Source organism: Jaculus jaculus, chromosome 4 (genome assembly GCF_020740685.1).
Source record: "Jaculus jaculus isolate mJacJac1 chromosome 4, mJacJac1.mat.Y.cur, whole genome shotgun sequence".
Taxonomy (NCBI): Eukaryota; Metazoa; Chordata; class Mammalia; order Rodentia; family Dipodidae; genus Jaculus; species Jaculus jaculus.
The window spans coordinates 70,386,451-70,409,582 of record NC_059105.1 but is presented as its reverse complement, the minus strand read 5'-3'; the positions used below and the strand labels follow the sequence as shown (position 1 = coordinate 70,409,582).

Genomic DNA, 23,132 nt, shown 5'->3' with positions numbered 1-23,132 from the left:
CCTTCTTTTTCTATTTCCTGGAAAACCTTAAGAAGCAATGGTGTTAGCTCTTCCTTGAAGGTCAGGTAAAATTCAGCAGTGAATCCATCTGGGCCTGGGCTTTTTTTAGTTGGGAGATTATTGATAATTGTTTGGATTTCCATGCTTGTTATAGGTCTATTTAGGTGATTAATCTCATCTTGACTTAATTTAGGTAGGTCATATAAATCAAGGAAATCATCCATTTCTTTCAGATTTTCATACTTTGTGGAGTATATGCTTTTATAGTATGTCCCTATGATTTTTTGAATTTCTCTGAAATCTGTTGAGATGTTACCATTTTCATCTCTAATTTTATTAATTTGTGTCTCTTCTCTCTTTCTTTTGGTCATTTGCTAAGGGTTTATCAATCTTGTTTATCCTTTCAAAGAACCAACTCTTTGTTTCATTAATTTTCTGCATTTTTTGTTCTATTTCATTAATTTCTGCCCTAATCTTTATTATTTCTTCCCGCCTACTGATTTCTGGTTTGCCTTGTTCTTCTTTTTCCAAGGCTTTAAGGTAAAGCATTAGGTCATATACTTGAGACCTTTCTAATTTCTTAATATAGGCACAAATGGCTATAAATTTATCTCTTAGAACTGCCTTCATTGTGCTCCAGAGATTTTGGTATGTTGTGTTCTCATTATCATTTGACTCTATAAATGTTTTGATTTCGTTCTTCATTTCTTCTTTGACCCATTCATCATTTAGTAGTGTATTGTTTAGTTTCCATGATTTTGTGTATGCTCTTTAGCCTTTCTTGCTATTGATTTGTAGTTTAATTCCATTGTGGTCAGATAGAATGCAAGGAATTATTTCAGTTTTCCTGAATTTGTTAAGATTTGCTTTGTGTCCTAATATATGATCTATTTTAGAGAATGCTCCATGTGCTGCTGAAAAGAGTGTATATTATGCAGCATTTGGATGACAGGTCCTATATATACCTGTTATGTCCATTCCTTCTATGACCTCATTTAGTCCAGATGCCTCTCTGTTTATTTTTTCCTGGGATGACCTGTCAATTGATGAGAGTGGGGTGTTAAAGTCACCCACCACCACTGTGTTTGGTGTTATCTGTGACCTTAGCTCTAATAGTGTTTGTTTGATGAATTTGGGAGCCCCCATGTTAGGTGCATATATGTTTAGGATTGTAATATCCTCCTGTTGGAGTATGCCCTTAATCAATATAAAGTGACCTTCCTTATCTTTCTTGACTAACATTGGACTAAAGTCTACCTTGTCAGATATTAGGATAGCAACCCCTGCTTGTTTTCTAGGCCCATTTGCTTGAAACACCATTTTCAAACCTTTCACCCTATGATAATGCCTATCCTTTGTAGAAAGGTGAGTTTCTTGGAGACCACAAATTGTAGGATCCTGCTTTTTAACCCAGTCTGCAAACCTATGTCTTTTGGTTGGTGCATTGAGGCCATTGATATTAAGAAATATTATTGAGGGCTGGAGAGATGGCTTAGCAGTTAATCACTTGCCTGTGAAGCCTAAAGACCCCGGTTCAAGGCTCGATTCCCCAGACCCACGTTAGCCAGATGCACAAGGGGGCACATGCGTCTGGAGTTCGTTTGCAGTGGCTGGAGGCCCTGGCGCGCCCATTCTCTCTCTCTATCTGCCTCTTTCTCTCTCTGTCTGTCACTCTCAAATAAATAAAAGTACCCCCCAAAAAAATTTTAAAAAAAGAAATATTATTGAAAGGTGTGTATTTATGTTTGCCTTTTTTTGTATGTGTGTGTGTGTGGTTCTGGTTCTACCTTTGCTCTCTTGTGTTAACTAGTATTGGAGTATTGCTTGTTTTTTCCAGGTTCCTTATATGTGTGCTTTTCCTTTTCTTCAGCATGGAGGATTCTTTCAAGTATTTTCTGTAGAGGTGGTTTTGTCTTCAAATGCTCCTTTAACCTGCTTTTGTCATGGAATGTCCTTATTTCTCTGTCTATTTGAATGGATACCTTTGCAGGATAAAGTAACCTTGGTCGACAGTTGTTATCTTTCAGAACTTGGAATACATCACTCCAAGCCCTTCTGGCTTTTAAAGTTTGTGTTGAACAATCTGCTGTAATCCTGATGGGCTTGCATTTGTAGGTAACTTGATTTTTCTCTCTAGCTGCTTTCAATATTTTTTCTTTGGTTTGTATGTTCGGTAGTTTGATTATAATATTGTGAGGAGAGGTTCTTTCCAGGTTTTGTCTAGCTGGCATTCTAAAGGCTTCCTGTATCTGCATTGGCACCTTTTTCCCAATTTGGGGAAGTTTTCTTCTATGATTTTGTTGAAGACACCTACTATGCCTTTGAGGTGGAATTCTTCTCCTTCTACTATGCCCTGAATTCTTACATTTGATCTTTTCATAGTGTCCTGAATATCTTGAAATTCCCATTCATAGTTTTCTATTAGTTTGTCTTTCTCTTTGTTGGACTGTATTAGATCTGCCACCTGGTCTTCTAGCTTAGATATTCTGTCCTCTCCCTCATCCATCCTACTGGTGAGATTTTCTACAGAGTCTTTTATTTCATTGACTGTGTTCTTCATTGCTAGTAATTCTGACTGTTTTTTCTTTATTATATCGGTTTCCGTATTTATGTCTTGTATTGCCCTCTTTATTTCATTAAATTGGTATCCTGCATCTTCTTTGATTCCTTTGATTTCCTCTTTGACTCCTTTGATTTGTTCTGTGACTTCTTTGAATATATTTACAATGATTCTTTTGACATCTTTCTCAGGCATTTCCTGTAACTCGTTCTCACTGAAGATCATTTCTGATGCATTAATATTTTTAGGTGGATTTATATTGTCTTTATTTTTAGTGTTTCTTGTGTTATAATGTATATATTTTTGCATCTTGGATTAAGTTAATGCTTGGATTTTCTAGCTAGCTGGGTATTCTTAGCTGTATCAATTGATCTGATGTTATATATCTTTATGGTAGGAGCTTAAGGTGTTAGGTGTGGCTCTTAAGACTCTCAAAGTATCTACAAAGGTGTTCCTAGGGGTTGAGTTTGCCTGCTAAGGGAGTATTCAAGCAGGCTAAGTAGAATAAAATACAGGTAGATACTAAAATTTAACTAAACACTGTATACATTCAATCAAAAACAGCACCTTGTATTTATGTAAGAGTAGGTATTATAACAAGCAGATCCTCTATCAACAAAGAGGTTAAGATTTCTGGTCTTTTGAGGGATCTAAGTCAGCTTGTGACCAAGTGAGACCCTTCCCTGGTTCAATCCCAAGTACCTTTTTGGATGAATTTGGTCTCAGTCAAGTTGCTGGCTGGGTCATTGGGCCGCTGTTCTGATTTCTGTAGTTGGGCACTGGCTTTTCCTGTGGGGCAAACTGAGCCTGGCAACTGTGGCCCTGCAGATCGGCACCCCCACTGCTGGAACTGCTACTGCTGCTGCTGAAGCCGCAGCTGCTGGTTCTGTTGCTGCTGCTGCTAAAGCTGCCATTGCTGGATCTGCCGTTGCTGATGCTGTAGCTGCCACTGCTGGATCCCCTGCTGCTGCCTCTGAAGCTGCCATTATAATCCCCACTGCTGCTGCTAAAGCTGCTTGCTGCATCCACCATTGCTGGGGCCGCTGTTGCTGGTGCTGGAGCTGCTGTTGTTGCTGCCAGACTCTGCTCCTGCTTGGGTCCCAGTGTCGGCTCAAGTTGGCATGGTTGAGTCCTGGACCACTGCTCTGTTCACTGGAGCTGGGCACAGGCGGTGGGGGAGGGGAGGAAGCCGATGCTGCTCTAGTTCCCTCGCTGTTCCATGTGTTTTTCTACCTTGTGATATGCTTCTCCATTTTTCACTGCCGCTCTCCCTTCATGTTTCTTGAGTTGTGGAGAGCTCCGGTGTGAGTGGAAGCTCCTCTCACCTGGCTTTTTCTGCAGCTCTAGCTGAGCCTGGAGGCTTTCTGTTGCGCCACCGTCATGGTTGGTGGATCTGCCAGGGCCGCTTTTGCTGGCCTGTGCGGGCTCTGAATGCTCTGGATCTCTTCTCCGCTGTTCCAATTTCTTAAACACCTCACTTTTTAGTAAAAGCGTGTATTTTGCTGAGTTTTTTTGGTCTTTTTCCCCCCTAGGCTGCTTTTGCTGCCATCTTAACCAGAAGATGAATGCTGTTCTTACCTGACAACCAGTTCCAGGGTAATGGTGACAGACACAGTGATCAATCAAAGCAGAAATGCAGAGACTACAGGAAACTCAACACTAAATCAGACTGACAATAGGACAGCAATGACTCAAGGAATCCTGAAAGAGAGGTGCCAGAAAGATTTTAAGAGTCACAGGATGGGTAGGACCCTGATGCATGGTCTTGCTGCTATCCCACAGAGACTGACTGAGGTACTCATGACTCCACAGTGAATATCATAAACCTATTGAACAACCCCCCCCCAGGTTAACAGGAGCAGGGGCAAGGGAATAAGAGTATAAGCAGTTATAATGTACATTTATTATAAATGTAGATATAATATATAATAATAATATAATATTTATTATAAATTAATATAAAATTTAACAGTGAAAAACAACAACAACAAAAAGAATAAGGGACTCATTTGCACAAGTCAATCATGCTGGGAGAATGGAGTACTGAAATAGTCTCCTAAGAAACCAGGGAAAATAGGATCCTGGGAATAGGCACCATGGACAGTGCATAGAATGTCAGTGGACTTCATGCTTTGATTGCTTGAGTCGGGAGTTCCATTGAGAATCTGCTGAACGCTGTGGCCTTTTCCCAAGAAATACACATAAACCCTTTGCATGAGACTTCAGGAAGTTCACTGGCCCCTGAATAAATCAGTTCAGATTATGGTTTGCCTAGCAACTAAAAAGATTTTGGTGAGACTGGGCCCCAAAGCACATAGTCATAAATATTTCTTCCACACAAAAAATGCTTTTCTGACACAGTAGGAATCTAATTGTTGAAAGCTTAGGGAGATCAAATGGGGAATTCTACAGTAAGAATTAAAACACGTTGTTTCTGAAGGTAATGGGGGTAGGACATGTAATTTTCTGTGGACCCTTTGTGTTGGGTAATACACTTGTTTTTATTCCTAAATGTAATGGTAAACAACTCAGATTTGTTACTGTTATTTTAAAGATTTTTTTATTTTTATTTATTAGAGACAGAAAGAGGGGTGGGAGGGAGAGGGAGAGGGAGAGAATCGGCACACCAAGGCCTCTAGCCACTGCAAATGGACTCCAGATGCTTGCACCACCATGTGCAGCTCACTTACGTGGGACCTGGAGAATCGAACCTGGGTCCTTAGGCTTTGCAGGCAAGTGCCTTAACTGCTAAGCAATATCTCCAGCCCTGTTACTGTTATTTTAGAGCTGTCTTTGCTGTCTATTTAGAAAGTAAGTTTGAACACAGTAACCAATTTTAAGACTCAGATAATGCCAGATGTGGTTGTGTCCACTCTAACCCCGTCCTGTGGACTCAAGGTCAGCTCTGGCTGTGTCACAGGCCCTGTCTCAAACGGTAGCAGCAGTAGGAGTAGTAACACTAATAATGCAGTGACTTAGATAATGAAGTCTGATCATTGGTATGAGAAAGAAGTGAGACACAGGGAAGACAAAAGAAGAAAACAAGAAAAAAAAAAATCACAAAAAGACATGAGGGAAAAAATGAGGAGATAGGTGTTGCAGTTACCTTTTCATTGCTGGAACAAACACCTGACCAGAATCAGCTTGTGGGTTTATTTGAGGTTTACAGATTCCAGAGGAATTATCATCATGGCAGAGAAGCTGGTCCACTTCATACATGCACAGCAGAGACAGAAAAAGAGATAGAGATAGAGATAGAGAGAGAGAGAGAGAGAGAGAGAAAGAGAGAAGAGCCAGAATCAGTGAGCATGAACAGCAGAGCTCAAGCTGGCTCTTTACACACCTAGTAAGGCTGAACAACAAGATCGGCCCTCAGTGACACACGTGCTCCAGGAGGGCTCTGCCTGCTGAAGACTAAGTAGGAAGCTTAAGTACCTAAGGCTGGGTCTTGGGAGAAGGTTCAGTGGTTAAAGTGCTTCTTTGCAAAGCCTGTAAGCCCAGTTTGGATTCCCTCGTACCCATGTAAAACCAGATGCACAAAATAGCATATGCATCTGGAGTTTGTGTGCAGTGGCAGCAGGCTCTGACATGTCTATTTTCTCTCTTTCTTTCTCTCCCTCTCTCTTCCTCTCTCCCCCAAATACCTATGGCTATGAGGGACATGCTTTTACATTAAACCACCACATTTTATTCCCTGCCCCCATAGATTCAGGATCATCTCACAATATAAGAAAGTGCCTTTAACTGTTGAGTCATCTCTCCAGCCATTATCTCACAATGCAAATTGTATTTAGTCCAAATTGAAAGGTCCTTACTGTTATTATCAACCTTAAAACCTTTCAAAAGTACAAAGTCTTATCTGAAATTCAAGGCTGTCTTTTAACTGTGATCCCTGTAAAAATCAAAACACAAGTTGTTTTAACACATAATAGAACAGAGTAAATATTCCCATTGCAAAAAGATGGCATAACAAGGAGAGACTTGAGCAATGTAAAATCAACAGCAAGCAGACAAACAGCAGCAGTTCCAAGTCCAGAGATGAAGTCTCTGGGTTTCCAGTTCCAGAACTGGGCTGCTCACAGCCTTGGGAGTATTCTATCCTGAGCTGGAAGCCCTACATTTTAGATATTCCACAGTCCTGGTATATCTAAAACATCTTCAGGTATACATTCAAACCACAGTTCATCTTCATAGCTTCATGCAATGGCTTTACTGAGCCTACAAACAGGGATTTCAACCTCGCTTCACTTTGTTGCATCTCAGTGGCCCCTGGAACCATGTGCGCATCATGATCTGCTTCCCTGCATTCTCATACTTCCAAAACCAGTACCAGGTGGGTGGAACCAAATTTGTATGTGTAGTGTATAGGAGAGTGACAAAGCTTGACCTTGAAGAGCAGGATGCTCCTTCACCAGTTCTTTCTTCAAGCTCACGCCTTTCATAAGAATTTGTATTCTTACTCACTTGATTCTTCCATGGTTCATGCTCAGGGTATGTCTTTTCCATTGTCTCAAGAAAGGCAGGTGTCCCACCTTTAATGGTGACAATCTCCTTAACAATTGGAGCTTAAGTAACCTAAAACCAGTCTCTGTGCCTGTAATGTTAAACTTGCTTGAAGTTTTCCTGTGATAAAATGTATATCTTTCATATCTTTCTGTTCTATACTTTCACCAAGCACACTAGTCCATCAATTTAAAATTTAACTTTGTTCAGATTCTCAGATATGGGCAAAAGAACACAACCAGTCTTCCCACAACTAGCCCAGTTCCAACAAAGTCTTATCCTTCCCCTTTGAAAGTTCATAAACCAGTTTTTTTAATATTCAAAATACCAATAGAGCAGAGATATCAAAGTACAAAATAGAAACAATGTAATAATTGGGCATAAACCTCACCACAGAGAGAAAAAAATAGGTCCCAGTTGCTAGGATACTAAGGCAGGAGAATTGCAAACTCAATGTCTGCCTGGACTAAAGAATTCTCATTCTATAGTACAGCCTGGGCAATATAGTAAGAACCTGTCTCAAAAATAAAGGTAGGGTGAAGAGGGCTATGGATATAGCTCAAGGGTATAATGAAAAGCTCTTGGTTCAATCTCTAGTGTCATCACAAGAATACAATAAAAGAATTTTGTTAATAGTTTTATCATTCTGCCCTACTTTACTCTGAACAAGAATTAGAGTTGGAGTCAGATATGTTCTGTCATCCTAGCACTCAGGAGATTAAGGCAGGAAGATCATGAGTTCAATACCAGCCTGGGATCCACAGAAAGACTTTGTTTCATAAAAGTAAAAGCAGGGGCTGGAGAGATGGCTTAGCGGTTAAGTGCTTGCCTGTGAAGCCTAAGGACCCCGGTTCAAGGCTCGGTTCCCCAGGTCCCACGTTAGCCAGATGCATAAGGGGGCGCACGCGTCTGGAGTTCGTTTGCAGAGGCTGGAAGCCCTGGCGCGCCCATTCTCTCTCTCTCCCTCTATCTATCTTTCTCTCTGTGTCTGTCACACTCAAATAAATAAATAAAAATTTTAAAAAAAGTAAAAACAGTTTCCAGCTGTGGGTAAACTTTTATCCTCGGCTGGGCCTGATATGGCCGGGCCTGAGCCCCTTATCCCTTACTGCCCACATGGTCTCCTTTATCCCTTTCAGCTCCCCACATGGCAGGAACTCCTTGAATTTTCTTTTCTTTCCACAGTTCTTTTCCAGGCCCTCCATGTGGGATTTCTAGCCATATGGGTGCCCTTCCTTGGCTCTGTGCTTCCCTTGATAAATATAATAATTTAATGCTACAAAAGTTAAAACAAATAAAATCAGAATGGAATTAATTTTCATCTTATAAACTATTTGACAAAATGATAATAAATAGTGTTAATTTGCCAGGCATGTTGGAACATGCCTTTAATCACAGCACTCAGGAGGCAGAGGTAGGAGGATTGCCATGAGTTCAAGGCCACCCTGACATTACATAGTGAATTCCAGGTCCGCCTCAGCTGGAGTAAGATTCTACCTGAAAACAAACAAACAAACAAACAAACAAACAAACACAATGTTAATTTAAGCCGATAGTTTTTGAGTACCTACCATATGCATTAAGTATAATGACTGAAATAGAAAAGAGATCCTGAAGTGAGGGATATAGAATAGTCTGTATCTGTAGAAAATAAAGAAATAATATACACTCCAAAATAAGGCAAGTGGGAAAAAAATCATTAATGAAGAATGTGGGGGCTGAAGAAATGGTTCAGCAGCTAAGGCACTTGCTTGCTACCTGACTGGTTGGGTTTGATTTTCCAGGACCCACATCAAGCCAAATGCATAGGCTGGCATGTGCATCTGGAATTTGTTTGCAAAGGCAGGAGGCCCTAAAGTACCCACACTTGCTCTATGCTTCTCTCTCTCTTTTTCTGTCCCCCCCCACTCACACACACACAATTAAATTTTTTGAAAGAAGCATGTGAGAAAGTAGTGGGAAGAAAAGTCAACTTGGTAGAGTCATGAAAGAAATATATACCTTGTATGAAAGAAGTGATGAGTTGAGACAAAAGTTTTAATATGTAAGTACAGTCTTAGGAGCTTACTAAGATGCAAATTTCTGAACTCTTTCGCAGAGACGTCACTTCTATGAAGTCACTTCTGTAGTAGGCCTGGAAATTTGTGTACAGGAAGTAGATGGCCCATGGATTACACCTTCAGAAAGGGAGTTTCAAAAAAGTATGAAGGCCAGGAGTGGTGGCACATGCCTTTAGCCCAGCACTTGGGAGGCTCAGGTAGGAGGATTGCCATGAATTCAAGACTACTCTGAGGCTACATAGTGAATTCCAGGTCTGGGCTAGTGCAAGACCTTAACTCAAAACACAAACAAACAAACAAACAAACAAAAAACCACAAAGAATAAGGATGCACATAGTGATAGGTCTACTTTTTTCTGGATTTTGCTCTAGGTGCCCTTAAGCATGACCAGGCTCTAATAGACCTGTCTTTGAAGTGACTGACACAGCTTGACTTGTCAGGCAGGCTCTGGTGGGAAAGGCTCTACTAGGAGATTATTAGTGCTAGAAAGAGCTTACCTCTTTCATCTCCTCTTCTACATGACCTACATGGGATAGGTTCTAGGGTACACTTCTACCCCAAGTCTCAGATCCTCTGGTGATAGATGGCAAGTTAACTGTTTGAGTTACTTTTCTTATTGCTATGGCTAAGTATTTAAGGACACATTTAAGGGAGAAAAGATTTATTTTGGCTCATAATTCAGGGTATACATGTGATGATGGTGGGAAAGGCATGTTGGTAGGTGCAGGTCTTCTTCAGGGTAGAGAGAAGTTGCGTGCTCACATGTTCGTGCACCCGAAGTAGAGAAATGGGAATGCAAGTGCACCCCCCTTTTTTTTTTTCTTTTCTTCAGCCTTGGACCCTAAACCATGACATGGTGCCATCTACCTTCCTCTTCAGCTAATTCTCTCTAAAACATCCTGTGTGATTCTAAATGCAGCCAATCAAGGTGACCATGAAGATTAACCTGCCCCAATACTAAGGAATATAAATGATGAAAACTGTACACCAGTATGAGACATCAAGTTTGTTGTTTCTTTAGAAACATGCACAAATTTCTTTTAATTTGGCTTTTGTTTCATAATTCTACAAAATACTTGTGTGGTTTCAAAGTCACTCTATCAAATATGTTGTTGCAGTCAGATTCCCATCACTGGCAGAAATCACCCCAACAAGAGAAGATTTTGGGAAAAAAGGGTTTATTTTGGCTTACAGTCTCAAAGGGAAGCTCCAAAATGACAGAGAAAATAATGGCATGAGCAGAGGGTGGACAACACCCTCTGGCCATCATAAGGTGGACAATAGCAACAGGAGAGTATGCCAAACAATGGCAAGGGGACACGGCTATAATATCCATAAGCCCACCCCCAACAATACACCCACTCCAGGAGGTGTTAATTCCCAAATCCCATCATCTGGGAACCTGACATTCAGAACACATGTTTATGGGGAACACCTGACTCAAACCACCACATTCTGCTCCTGGCCCCCATAACCTGATAACCATACATGATGTAAAATGCAATGTATTTAGTCCAATTTTAAAAGTCCCGCTTTTTTATCAATCCTAATGATGTTCAAATATCCCCATAATTCAAGGTCTTTTAACTCAGCCATAATACCAAAAATCCCCTCCAAAAACCATAATGGCACAGAATAAACATTCACACCTCAAAAGCTAGCATTGAGCATAGCAAAGGAATATTCAACCAATACAAGATTTAAACAGAGCAAACATCAAACTCTGTAGCTCCAAGTCCAACAACTCTAGTCAATAACAAGTCTCCAAGTTCGATAATTCTAGCCAGCAACAAGTCTCAGGAGTCCCAATTATGCCCCTCCAGCTAAACTACTCACAGTCCTGGAAAACTTTATCCAGGGCTGGCATCTTTCCTTAGCAGCCCTCTTGTAGTTCCAGCATCTCCACTGGGTCTCCACTGCAACCCAGGTTAATCCTCACTGCTCCATTGGGTCTCCACGCAGAAATCCAGCAAACCTACTTCACACTGCCCATGGCTATTTCCAAAACACAAGACCACATTGCAAATTCAATGATCCTCTTTTTCTTGTATTTCTTATATACAATACCAGGTAGGGTGTTAATTTGTTAATCCAGGGGGGAATAAAGCAGACGTTGAAGAACAGGACACTCCTTGAGCACTCAGGCCTTTTCAGAAGAGTCTACATTCTTCCTGTTGCCCCAGTGCAGGTCAGTTGGCCCAATCTCAATGGTTGTAATCTCTTAAATAATTGCAGGTGGATGGGCAGCAATTTAGGCCCAAATATTTCATTTTTCTGTGCCATATCCCTCTGCTCACAACAGTCCATTTCTATGCAATGCAACCCTGCACAACTTCTAAGGACCTGAGTACAACAGCAAGCCTCTCACACAAACTGCTTCTAGCCCAGTCCAGGCAAAGCTCTTTCTCACTGTCATAAGCCAAACCTCACAGTCCATAGTTATTACTGCATTTAGGACTTTCAATTCTGACCAGAATGGTCCATCAAGCTGTACTTATAGCACTGCAAGGTGTCTTTTTAGGCCAAGGTTTCAAATTCGTCTACATTTAATCCCAGTACTTGGGAGGCAGAGGTAGGAGGATCGCCATGAGTTTGAGGCTACCCTGAGACTTCATAGTGAAGCCCAGGTCAGCCTGAGCTACAGTGAGACCCTACCTAAAAAAAAAAAAAAAAAAAAAAAAAAAAAGCAGAAAACAAAAAAAATGAAGATTTATCAAAGGAGGCATGAGGATGAGGATCTGGTCAGAGAAGATAATGCAGAGCAAGTGAATAGAAACTAAGACATGAAAGACTTGATGAACAGTGATGGAAAAAAAAGATTTAGCAGGTTTTGTGAAAGAAAAAAAAAAAGAAATCAAGGTGCTTTTGCTTCAGTTAATTAGCTCAAAATCGCCAGAACTAGAGTGCTTTGGAGACAGTCTTTGTAAATTAGCTGCCTATGATGAAAAGCTAATGTGGAGTCAGCTTCATCACAGCCCACAGACTCTGAAGTGTAGAATGAGCACAAAGTTTAATTTTTAATTGTAAGACAAAATGTATTTGATATCACTCACATCCTAATTTAAGGACAAGACACTTCTGAAGAGAATGAATATTATAAATTATGTAGTTCAAATACTTCTTAGAAAAAGAATACAGGAGAGTTATGTCTTTTCTCATGGCTCATTAAAGAGATTATGGGAATTGTTACAACCTGAATATGCAAACCAAAAGCCAGAAGTAAAAGCTGATTAGTCAGGGATAATGTCTCATCTGAATCATTTTAGAACTGTGATTTTAAACACAGATTCTGCATGGGATCATTTGGGACATTTGTCCAATACTAAGGCCCTGGTCAACACCAGGAATTTAATAGATCTGTGATGAGACAAAGGTGTGACTTTTTTTCAAATCATGCCAAGAGATTTTTCATGGTCATTCAATGCATTTCTTCTGAAAAGTTACCCTGTAGGCACCGGATGCTCTATGTCAATGATGCTGCAAAGTGATGGGCAACTCCAATAGTAGTTCAAAGTGATATTCCTAGCCAATGAAGAAGGTTTCTAGTGAGGCAGGCCATGTTTAACAAAAACAACACTCTGCCCAGCACTCGGGAGGCAGAGGTAGAAGGATCACCGTGAGTTCGAGCCACCCTGAGAATACAGAGTGAGTTCCAGGTCAGCCTGGGCTAGAGTGAAACCCTACCTGGAAAAACCAAAAAAAAAAAAAAAAAAAAAAACATTCTGAACAGGGAGATAGCAATCCAATGCAACCCAGTTGCACCCTCAGCACCTAGTAGGGTTTGATGGCCTCCTCACTAACCTTCCCAGACAGAACCAGCATTGCACTCTGGGGTTCTTAGGTCTCTGTGCTGCTCTCTACTCACCCCCAATTTACATATTTGTTTGTATATTTTCTACTTCTGTCTACTGAACAGTTTTGAACAAACCAGTCACCTGACTTGTAGAAAGCTCTTTGTAGTCTGTTTTGATTTTTGTCATGAGAACAACTCCCCAATCCTCTTCATTGATTCTCCAGTCAATTAAAAACAAAACAGAGAGAGAACAATCAACTCCTACAAAATCAGATATCCAGAGATACAGAGGCCCCCAATACCTCATCACTGAAGCAGACCAAAAATGAACCCAACATGGCTCAGGGAAATTTTTCGGAAGAGGGGGTGGAAAGAATGTCAGAGCCACACATTGGGTCATGATACACAGAGACATTTCTCCTACCCATAACTGTGGGCTAACTCCACAATGCATGACCCATATACCTCAACAAGGAGGGGCCAGGTGGAGGGGTAGGACATGGAAAAGCCTAACAATGGTACCAACTTGACTGTATTAACTGGGTACAAAACTAATTAATAAAAAATTAATTAATTTTAAAAAGAACTTTAAAATGAAAGAAATGAAAAAAAATAAAAAGAAGCCAGGTGTGGTGGTGCATGTCTTTAATCCCAGCACTTGGGAGGCAGAGGTAGGAGGATCACCATGAATTCAAGGCCACCCTGAGACTACATAGTAAATTCCAGGTCAGCCTGAACTAGAGTGAGACCCTACCTCGAAAAACCAAACCAAAACAAAGCAAAACAGAACAACAACAACAAAAAATCCCAAAAGCAGCTTCATCCTGACACATTTCTACTACTCAACTGACTTCACTTCCATTTCTGCTTTTTTTAAACCTCACAGTCAAAAACAAAACAACATACTTCCATCCATCTTTCATGTATTGTATACCTTCTCTTTACTTATTCTATTTTTCTTTAATAATAAAGACATACCAAACTGTTTTTGTTTAATAGTATATGATCAGAAACTAATTTGTCACATCATGTAAATTTTTCATGCCTAGATATTTACTTGACCATGTCCCTAAAAGGCCAAGTAAAATAGTCAGAGAGCCCTAGTGTATCTTAAATTAAAATGCATGGCTTCTGTCAAGCAGTAATTATTTGTGCAGTCTTCTAGCCAAGCATAGAAATTGCTAATGTCTGCCCTTGAAGGAAATGAACTATGAAAAAAATTCAAGCAAATATGATCCAACTGTTCACACAAAAGGGAGGTTGCATAAGAAATTCATTGTGCTTCTATCCAAATTTCCCCTCAAATTGCCCCAGATCAGCATGTACTTCACCTCCTTTCCACCAATTAAAATCAAACATATGAGGAGGACTGATGTGCTTTCTCCACAGATGGTCAGTGTCACATGTCAACAGTAATGGCTCAACACACCACAAGGGTACTATATAAAAACGGTGGACTCAGTGAGCTATAGCTCCAATTACTTTACGTTTAGGACTGTGTCTTTTTTCCAGATGGATTTCCTTCACAGGAATGGAGTGCTTATTATTCAGCATTTGCAGAAAGACTACCGAGCCTACTATGATTTTCTAAATTTTATGTCCAGTGTTGGAGATCCTAGGAATATCTTTTCTATTTATTTTCCACTTTGGTTTCAACTTAATCAAACAGTTGGAACCAAGATGATATGGGTAGCAGTCATTGGGGATTGGTTCAATCTTATATTTAAATGGTAAGGCTTCGATTTTGTTTCATTTCTTCTAAAACTTATTTTTAAGCGTGTAACTTTGGCTTAGTGATCAAATTTAAGATGTGTATAGTTGGACTTAGAAAAATTTTCAAACATATCAGTTACTTTGGAACACCAGGTTCATGAGTAGAATTTACAAAAAGGATAGAAATGTACACTTTGACTGACTTATGAATGGAGTTCAAAAACCCTTTGACACAAACCTGTGACTAAAGAAGTTAGTTAAACAAGCAGAGCAACAATGAAGAGATGGATGCCTCTAAGGACTACTTTGATATTCCCAGATACCCAAAGCACCCACAGAAGTTCCTTTTCAAGGAAAAACGAGCATGTTTGTGAGAACATGTCAAGATACCAAATACCATCATTTCTATAATGAAGACAGACTAGAACCCACTTACTTTCAGAGTATGAATATGAGCTTTCTCCATTGGCCATTTGCCTGAGTCATTTTTATAGGAAAAAATACCAAGTCTCCAATTATTTAATAGTTTTATATCTAAATATGTATGAAATTTATGTCTTTAAATGCAGGATATTATTTGGTCATCGTCCTTACTGGTGGATTCAAGAAACTCAGATTTACCCAAATCACTCAAGCCCATGCCTTGAACAGTTTCCTACTACATGCGAAACAGGCCCAGGTAAGCCATGAAAGTAGTATTAAAATACTGAAGCTATTCCAGCAGACTGTTTATGCATGGTTACCATCCAATTAACAAATATGATGTATAGACTGTCAAAGAAAATGTCATGAGTGAGAATGCCTAGAATTCATAAGCATCAAAACTGCTAATGAGAAAGGTAATAAATTGTAAGAATAATAAAATTCTATTCAATTATTTGTGAAGGGGTAGATTAGGAGAATACTTCCCAAATAACTTTATATTTGGGTATTTACTCTTTGAAAGAATGCAATGGTCTGATTCTAAAACCAATAAAAACAAAAAACAAGACAAAGGGCTGGAGAGATGGCTTAGTGGTTAAGCGCTTGCCTGTGAAGCCTGAGGACCCCAGTTCGAGGCTCGATTTCCCAGGACTCATGTAAGCCAGATGCACAAGGGCGCATGTGTCTGGAGTTTGCAGTGCCTGGGGGCCCTGGCACACCCATTCTATCTCTCTCTTTTTCTCTTTCTCTGTCAAATAAATAAATAAAAATAAACAAAAAATTAAGAAAACAAGACAAATTCTCAAGGAACTATATTAAGATCCTAGAAATGTTGACTTATCTGCTGCTGAGCAGCTTTATGGTCATAGGCCTTCTGAGAGTCTCCTGAGTAAAGGAGGAATAGATGATTTGTATGAGGGGTAAGGACATTTCAGTATTATTACTGCCAGTAAAGACCAACTCTAATCCTAGAACAATTTCCTTAGAACATATTTCTTTATTTTTCTTATATGTATGGTATATAAGGAGGCTGTTTTTCAATCATAAGATTCTGTATAACTGTAACATCTTTACTGTGGAAGTTGAATTTAAGAGTGTAAGAAGGAATTTTTGAAACTAAATGGAAAGAAAAATTACATGTTATTTTAATGTGTGTAAATGACATTATGTTGTACCCCATTAAAAATTCTATTTGACATTCCTTTAAAACAAACTACAAACATGTAAGTTCCTCATGAGTTGTCTGAATGCCTTTTTTGTTCCCATAAGTATATACACATCTGTCATATTATTTAACATGCCATAATTAATGCTTCATATATCTGACTCCTTAGACTATGTGTCCCATCAGGGCAGGGATTAAATGTCTTTTATCTCTGTGAAACCAGTATATGATAAACAGATGAAGGAATAGATGGCATGAATGGATAATCTTGGACACAATTGAAATGCTATGCTATTTTTGTCTATTATTGAAAGAGACAGAGTGAGCAAGAAAGAGAATGAACATGATATAGGAGGGATATTACTGCAAATAAAAAAAAAAATAGGTGTGTTGCCAGGCGTGGTGGTGCATGCCTTTAGTCCCAGTACTTGGGAGGCAGAGGTAGGAGGATCACCACGAGTTCAAGGCCACCCTGTGAATACATAGTGAATTCCAGGTCAGCCTGGGCTAGATGAGACCCTACTTCAAAAAAAACAAGGAAGTGTTTTGTGTTGTTGTTGTTGTTTTAACCTTAATGAATGTCTAATGGGTTAAAAATCAGAACAAACACCAAAGTACGGTGATTAAAAATAAAACTAGTGGCTGGGCATGGTGGTGCATGCCTTTAATTCCAGCACTAGTGGGGCAGAGGTAGGAGGATTGCCATGAGTTCAAGGCCAACCTGAGACTACATAGTGAATCCTAGGTCAACCTGGGATAGAGTGAGACCCTACCTCAAAAAAACAAAAAGTAAGAGAAAGTAAAATTAAAAAAAAAAAATCCAACTAGCAGTATGTGAAAAGCATTCTGTTGCTAGAAAGACTGTTTGGACCCAAGCCTTTTGTGCCAGGACTAATACCCCTTTCCAGCATTGTACAGTCTCCACTGTAAGGCAGAGGTTCTCACTGCAGTGGCCATAACATAAGCAAGTAGCTGCTTGCACGATCAGTAAACCACAGGCACTGTAATGGGAGCCTTTAGAGTTTGAATTTTCAGCTCATGGAAAATAAATGGATTCAAGACAGATCTAATATAAGTCCTTTAATTTTCTTGTCAGTTGAAAATAAGTATATTTGAAGAATGAATAAGATTATGTCAGATTTTGGTACAACTGCCCAAGTTCTTAATCACACTTGAATTAATCAGCTTGAAAATTTGGGGAAAAGATTCTTTTAAATACATTTTTGTTACAGAATTCAAGTTATGGTCCATTATATATGTTGTACGTTCATAATAATCAGGAATGGTCTTTTGTGGCCATACTAGATCAGAGCCATGTAGAATTTCCTTGAAAGTCACATTCATTATATTTGACACACCACTAATCATCATTATCCATATTAGGAAGAATGGGCAAGAATCTAGACTGCTCTGGGTATAAAGAAGAAAAATCAGAGATTTAGAGTATTTTTCAACTATGTCCCTATTGTTTTCCTTCCTTTATCCCATCCTCCCTTTCCCTCTCCTTCTCTCTCTCTCTCTCTCTCTCTCTCTCTCTCTCTCTCTCTCTCTCTCTCACTCTTTCCTTGTGTGTGTGTGTTCTTTTTGAAATAGTTTCTTGAAATGATATATTTGAACACAATTTGACTCAGTTTTCCTTACTTTAATCTATTTGTGGATTACATATACCTTGTGAAATATAGATTTTTTCTGAATTAAAATTTTCATAGCAAATATGTCATTTTAGTGTTTCATTTGTTTTCTTTAATATTTCATTCATTTATTTGAGAGAAAGAGGCAGACAGACTGCAGAGAGAATGGGCATGCCAGGGCCTCTAGCCACTGCAAATGAACTCCAGACACATTTGCCACCTCGTACATCTGGCTTACATGGGTACTGGAGAATCAACTCACGTCCCTAGATTTCACAGGCAAGCTCCTTAACCATGAAGCCATCTCTCTGGCCACCCATTTCTTTTTCTTTAATTTAAAACATTTTATTTATTTACAAGCAGAGAGATAGAGCTAGAAAGAGGCAGAGAGAGTCTGGGTATGCAAGAGCCCCTAGCCACTGCAAACAAACTCAAGATGCATGTGCCACTTTGTACATATGGCATTATATGGATACTGGGGAATTGAACCTGAGTCATTAGACTTTGCAGGCAAATGCCTTAGCCACTGAGCAATCTCAACAGCCCTAGTGTCCCATTTCTGATCTTGATACTTAATTAATCACCTTTTGAATGAATTATCCTTGTTGCAGGAAGTCCATCTGGCCATGCAATGGGCTCATCCTGCGTCTGGTATGTCATGGTAACAGCTGCCCTCAGCCACACTGTCAGCTGGATGGATAAATTCTCAGTCACTCTGCACAGGTCAGCCTGGCTCCAGTTTCTCTACCATTGGCATGACAGTTTTGAACACATAAAGTCATCTCTCAAAATTCGTTTTGGTGCTAGGTGTGGTGGTGCATGCTTTTAATCCCAGCTCTCGGTAGGCAGAAGTAGGAAAATTGTTTAGTTTGAGGCTACCTTGGTTCTACAAAATGAGTTCCAGGTCAGCCTGAGCTAGAGCAAAACCCTATGTCAAAAAATAAAATAAAATCATTTTAATATCGTTTAGTTGTTCAATTACATGTGCTTATTCTATCATAACCAGAGTAGCAGAATAAATAGGAAATTAATATTTTGCTTTAGGATAATGTTCTAATTAGCTCGCAGCTATTGACACTTTCATAATTAACTTTGAAATGTTTATCTGATTAATGACTTGCTAAATGTGCCTTTGGGTTTCCAAAATTCAATTATTATTTTGGTAGCTCATAAATAAGTCATCAAAAATTATATAAGGAAATATTTCCATATGCACATTCCCTTTCCTTAAGTTTAACTGGAAGTTTTAAGAATAATCATTGCTCTGAGACTATAGTGAATTCCAGGTCAGCCTGAGCCAGAGTGAGGCCCTACCTCGAAAAACCAAAAAAAAAAAAAAAAAAAGAATAATCATTGCTCTTGAATGCATCGATTTATTTTAGAAAATTTTGTTTCCTACTTGGAATAGCTAATGTTTTTGAGATCACTAATATAATAGCTTTATTGTCTGTCTACTCATCTTTAAAAGCAAGACTACCCAATAGGTCAGCTTAAACTTGGATGTTAGTGAACGTAATATAGCAGATTTATTAATGTTTAGAAAGTCACAGAACTTTAAAATCACTAATACTTTGTAGGAATTGGAGTGATTCTTTTCTGTCCTGAAAGGGTCTGCCATTAAAATAATCCCCAACACCACTTTGAATCATCTATCAGGCTACACAATGCAATGTGCCAACTTTTTAAAGAATAGGGTATATAACATATGCCATTATAGAAAACTTCTTCTAAAATAAAAAACAAAATGTGAGGTATGCCATGTATTTCATTCTGCAGAGTAGTGTGGGATAATCTAAGAATTCACTCCTCCTCCCAACTGACAAACCTAGAAAAGATACAGTTCTTCTAAAAAATTTTTATGTTCTTTTTTTACTTTTATAACAGCAATATTTTCTTCATCTATTTTTACCTTGATATTACCAAATCCCTTTTAATCCTTATTCCATATGGATAAACTCTACTTACTTCCTCTTTGAAAGTTCTATTGCTCTTAAATCCTTTTCTGGGATAGAAAGTTTTCTGGTATTAGAAAATTACCAAATGTTGGTCTGGTAGTGAAGAACAAACCATTCAAGGATCCTGAATTTTGGCACTTAATGTGACTTAAAATAAGACTGACAAGCATTGCTTAAGTTTAATATTTTATAAGAATTTTTACAGGCTTATGCTTCTAATTGAATATTCCTTCACATCTTACTTTCTGTATCTAATAAATCAAAGAGTCAGGACTCCTGAGCCTGCGATTCTGTCCAGTGAGAGCTGTGCTGCAGGCTGAAGTGCTCATGAGCTTTCTGTCTGGGTGGCAGCTGCCTATTTAGTGTGTTTTCTTCAAATGAAGTCAGGCTGAGAGAGAAAGGGAAAAGAGGAAGCACAATAACAGGGAACAAAAATATATATGGCCTATTCTTAATTATTTCAGACATTAGAAATTGCCCTGACCTTGTATTTCCTGTTTCTCCACTAAAACAATCTTTTTTCTTATTCAAGGTTGTCAAAATACCTTCTTTCCGAGCAGTGAACTTTTCCACTGGTAAATTTAATGCAATGAGAAATGTGAGAATCTTTGTTAAAGTTTTTAAATCATTTAGAACATGTGAAAATATTTTGAACAGTTAAAGACCTTAGAGAATCATATTATGTTACACCTGGAAGATTCCAATAAGAAGGAATATCTGGTCTGGTGTGGTAGCACACACCTTTAATCCCAGCACTCAGGAGTAGGATGTAGAATGTTTGCTGTGAGTTTGAGGCCAGCCTGAGACTAGAGAGTAAATTCCAGGTCAGCCTGGGTGACAGCCAGACCCCACCTAACTCAATCCCGCCCCACCAAAAAAGAAGTAATATCTGGTGCCCTGCCTAATTTTATGATCCAATATGTATGCTTTTTTTTTTTTACACATGTATCTGTTCTTCCATTGTAGACTGACCTGGTCATGTCTTTGGAGTCTTTTTTGGTTAATTCAAATCAGTGTCTGCATCTCCAGAGTCTTCATAGCAACACATTTCCCCCATCAAGTTATTCTTGGAGTGATTGGTGGTAAATCTGGTCTCTTATCTTTGGTTGTATTTTAAAGCTTTGCTTCATTTGTCTAATGGTGTCAGATTCTCCCTGGTAACCAGTTTTCCAATTTCAGAGGTAGTTCTGTCAAGCCACTATTATAAAATGCTACCATAGGAGTGTTAGTAGTTCAAAACACTTATCATAAGTCTTTGTAGACAGTGGCACTCATTCAGTGATGAAAATGAGTAACTGGATGGTGTTATTATTATTTTCTTTGCCTGAGGTGTGACTAGAGTGAAGTCCATCTCCCAATTTATCACTCCAGACAATATGTTTCTGTCTTGTTTTGGGGGACTTAATAATGACCCTGAGATTTGTTTCTAAGATACAGTCTGAATCATTTAAAGCAATTACTTCTGTCTGGACTTCACTTAGTAGCTGCCATGTACCCCTGAACCTGTGCTTACCATGCATGCGCTTTTGACCCTATGCACCTTTCAGAGGTTGTTTAAGCTAAGGCAAAGCAAATATCAATTGCAAACACCTAGATTAGTGTTCTGCCTACAAAATGGGCTGTTACTCAACGCCACTGATTCCTTATTTTTATTTTATTTGTCCACATTGAGGGGGAAAGTGGGTGTTTTTGTAAGAAAGAGGGGGGGGAAATTGGGCATACCAGGACATCCAGCCATTGTAAACAAATGCCAGACACATACTCCCCCTTGTGCATTTGGCTTACGTGGGCACTGGGGAATCGAACCTGAGTCCTTAGGCTTCACAGCCTTAACCACTAAGCCATCTCTCTAGCCCTGATTCTTTTTTCAATATTTTATTTGCAAGGAGAAAGCAGGAAAGTGAGAGAGAGAATATGAGCATGCCAGGACTTGTAGCCGCTGCAAATAAACTCCAGATGCACACGCCACACTGTGCATCTGGTTTTACAGGTACTAGGGAATCGAACCCAAATTGTTAGGCATTGTAGTCAAGTGCCTTAACCGCTGGGCCATCTCTCCAGCCTTGGCATTAATTCTTGACCGGCCCTTCTGGGCCAATATGGATAGTTAAAAGCCTGTGGGCCAAATATGTATCAGTTAATACCTACAAAAAATAAAAAATAAAAAAAACTTTAGGGAATTGCTAAAAGCTGGGTGTATAAAGCCCTCTGTAGTGCAGAGGACTCCCAAGGGACTCAGGGGCACACACAATCACGCCGGTGTCTCTTCCCGATCTCCAGGGATGCTGGTGGCGGAGGCCTTTGAATACACGCCGGGAATCCTCACAGCCAGCCTGAGCCTGTACCTGAAGACCAACCTCTTCCTCTTCCTGTTTGCACTTGGCTTTTACCTGCTTCTCAGAATGCTCGACATTGACCTGCTGTGGTCCGTCCCCATCGCCAAGAAGTGGTGTGCCAACCCAGACTGGATCCACATGGACACCACGCCTTTTGCCGGGCTGGTGAGAAACCTCGGGGTCCTCTTTGGCCTGGGCTTTGCAATCAACTCGGACATGTTCCTCCTGAGCTGCCGAGGGGAGAACGGCTACAAGCCGCGCTTCCGCCTTCTCTGCGCCGCGACCTCGGTGACCGCCCTGCAGCTCTACCGCCTCGTCCACGTCCCCACGCACACCGAGCACCTGTTTTACGTGCTGTCGTTCTGCAAGAGCGCGTCCATCCCTCTGACCGTGGTGGCTCTGATTCCCTACTGCGTCCACACGGCGATGCAACCCAGGGGAAAGAAGATCAACTAGAGTTCGGCAGAGGGCGGGGGCCCTGTGGTCCCAGCATCCCCCTCCTCCGCCTGCGTTTGTTCCGTTGAACCCCAGAACAGGAAGACACTGGGGACCACCTTTCAGTCAGGTCGCACGCAGCACAGTGGCCCACAAGCCCCAGCCATCACACACATAGGTTTAGTTGGGTCTTCCCAAAGATCTTTTTGTTTCTTTTAATTAGTTATAAGCATTACTTTTTTTTTTTTTACTAAAAATATTAACTTCTATAGTTTCTTGAAAAACCTGACTATGTGGCAATGCAGGGTTTGCATTACCCACTTAGAGACAATTGACCGGAGCTCGGTGCCCATTGGTCCCGTCAGAGGCGAGGGCTTTCTGCGTTCTCCAGGCTGCAGCGCCTCCCTCCGCAGAGCCTCGGGGTGCGATGTTTTATCAGCTTAAGGCCTGGCTACTTCTCCTGCCTGTGGGCATTTCACTGGTGGCCACAGTCAAATCGAAGCCTTTTCAGTTTTCAGGCGAGGAAATGGAGGTCCCTTCGGGTCACACAACTTGCCG

At 40.0% G+C, this 23,132-nt stretch overlaps 1 protein-coding gene across 1 annotated transcript; it reads left to right on the top strand.

Annotated features, from left to right (window-relative positions):
- Nucleotides 1–14,428: 14,428 nt before the first annotated feature.
- Nucleotides 14,429–22,595, top strand: G6pc2 (glucose-6-phosphatase catalytic subunit 2). Its single transcript, XM_004651929.2, has 5 exons — nucleotides 14,429–14,646; nucleotides 15,199–15,308; nucleotides 18,460–18,571; nucleotides 20,770–20,885; nucleotides 22,084–22,595. Exons 1-5 carry the CDS (start codon nucleotides 14,429–14,431, stop codon nucleotides 22,593–22,595), a joined length of 1,068 nt encoding a protein of 355 aa, XP_004651986.1.
- The last annotated feature ends 537 nt before the right edge of the window (nucleotides 22,596–23,132 follow it).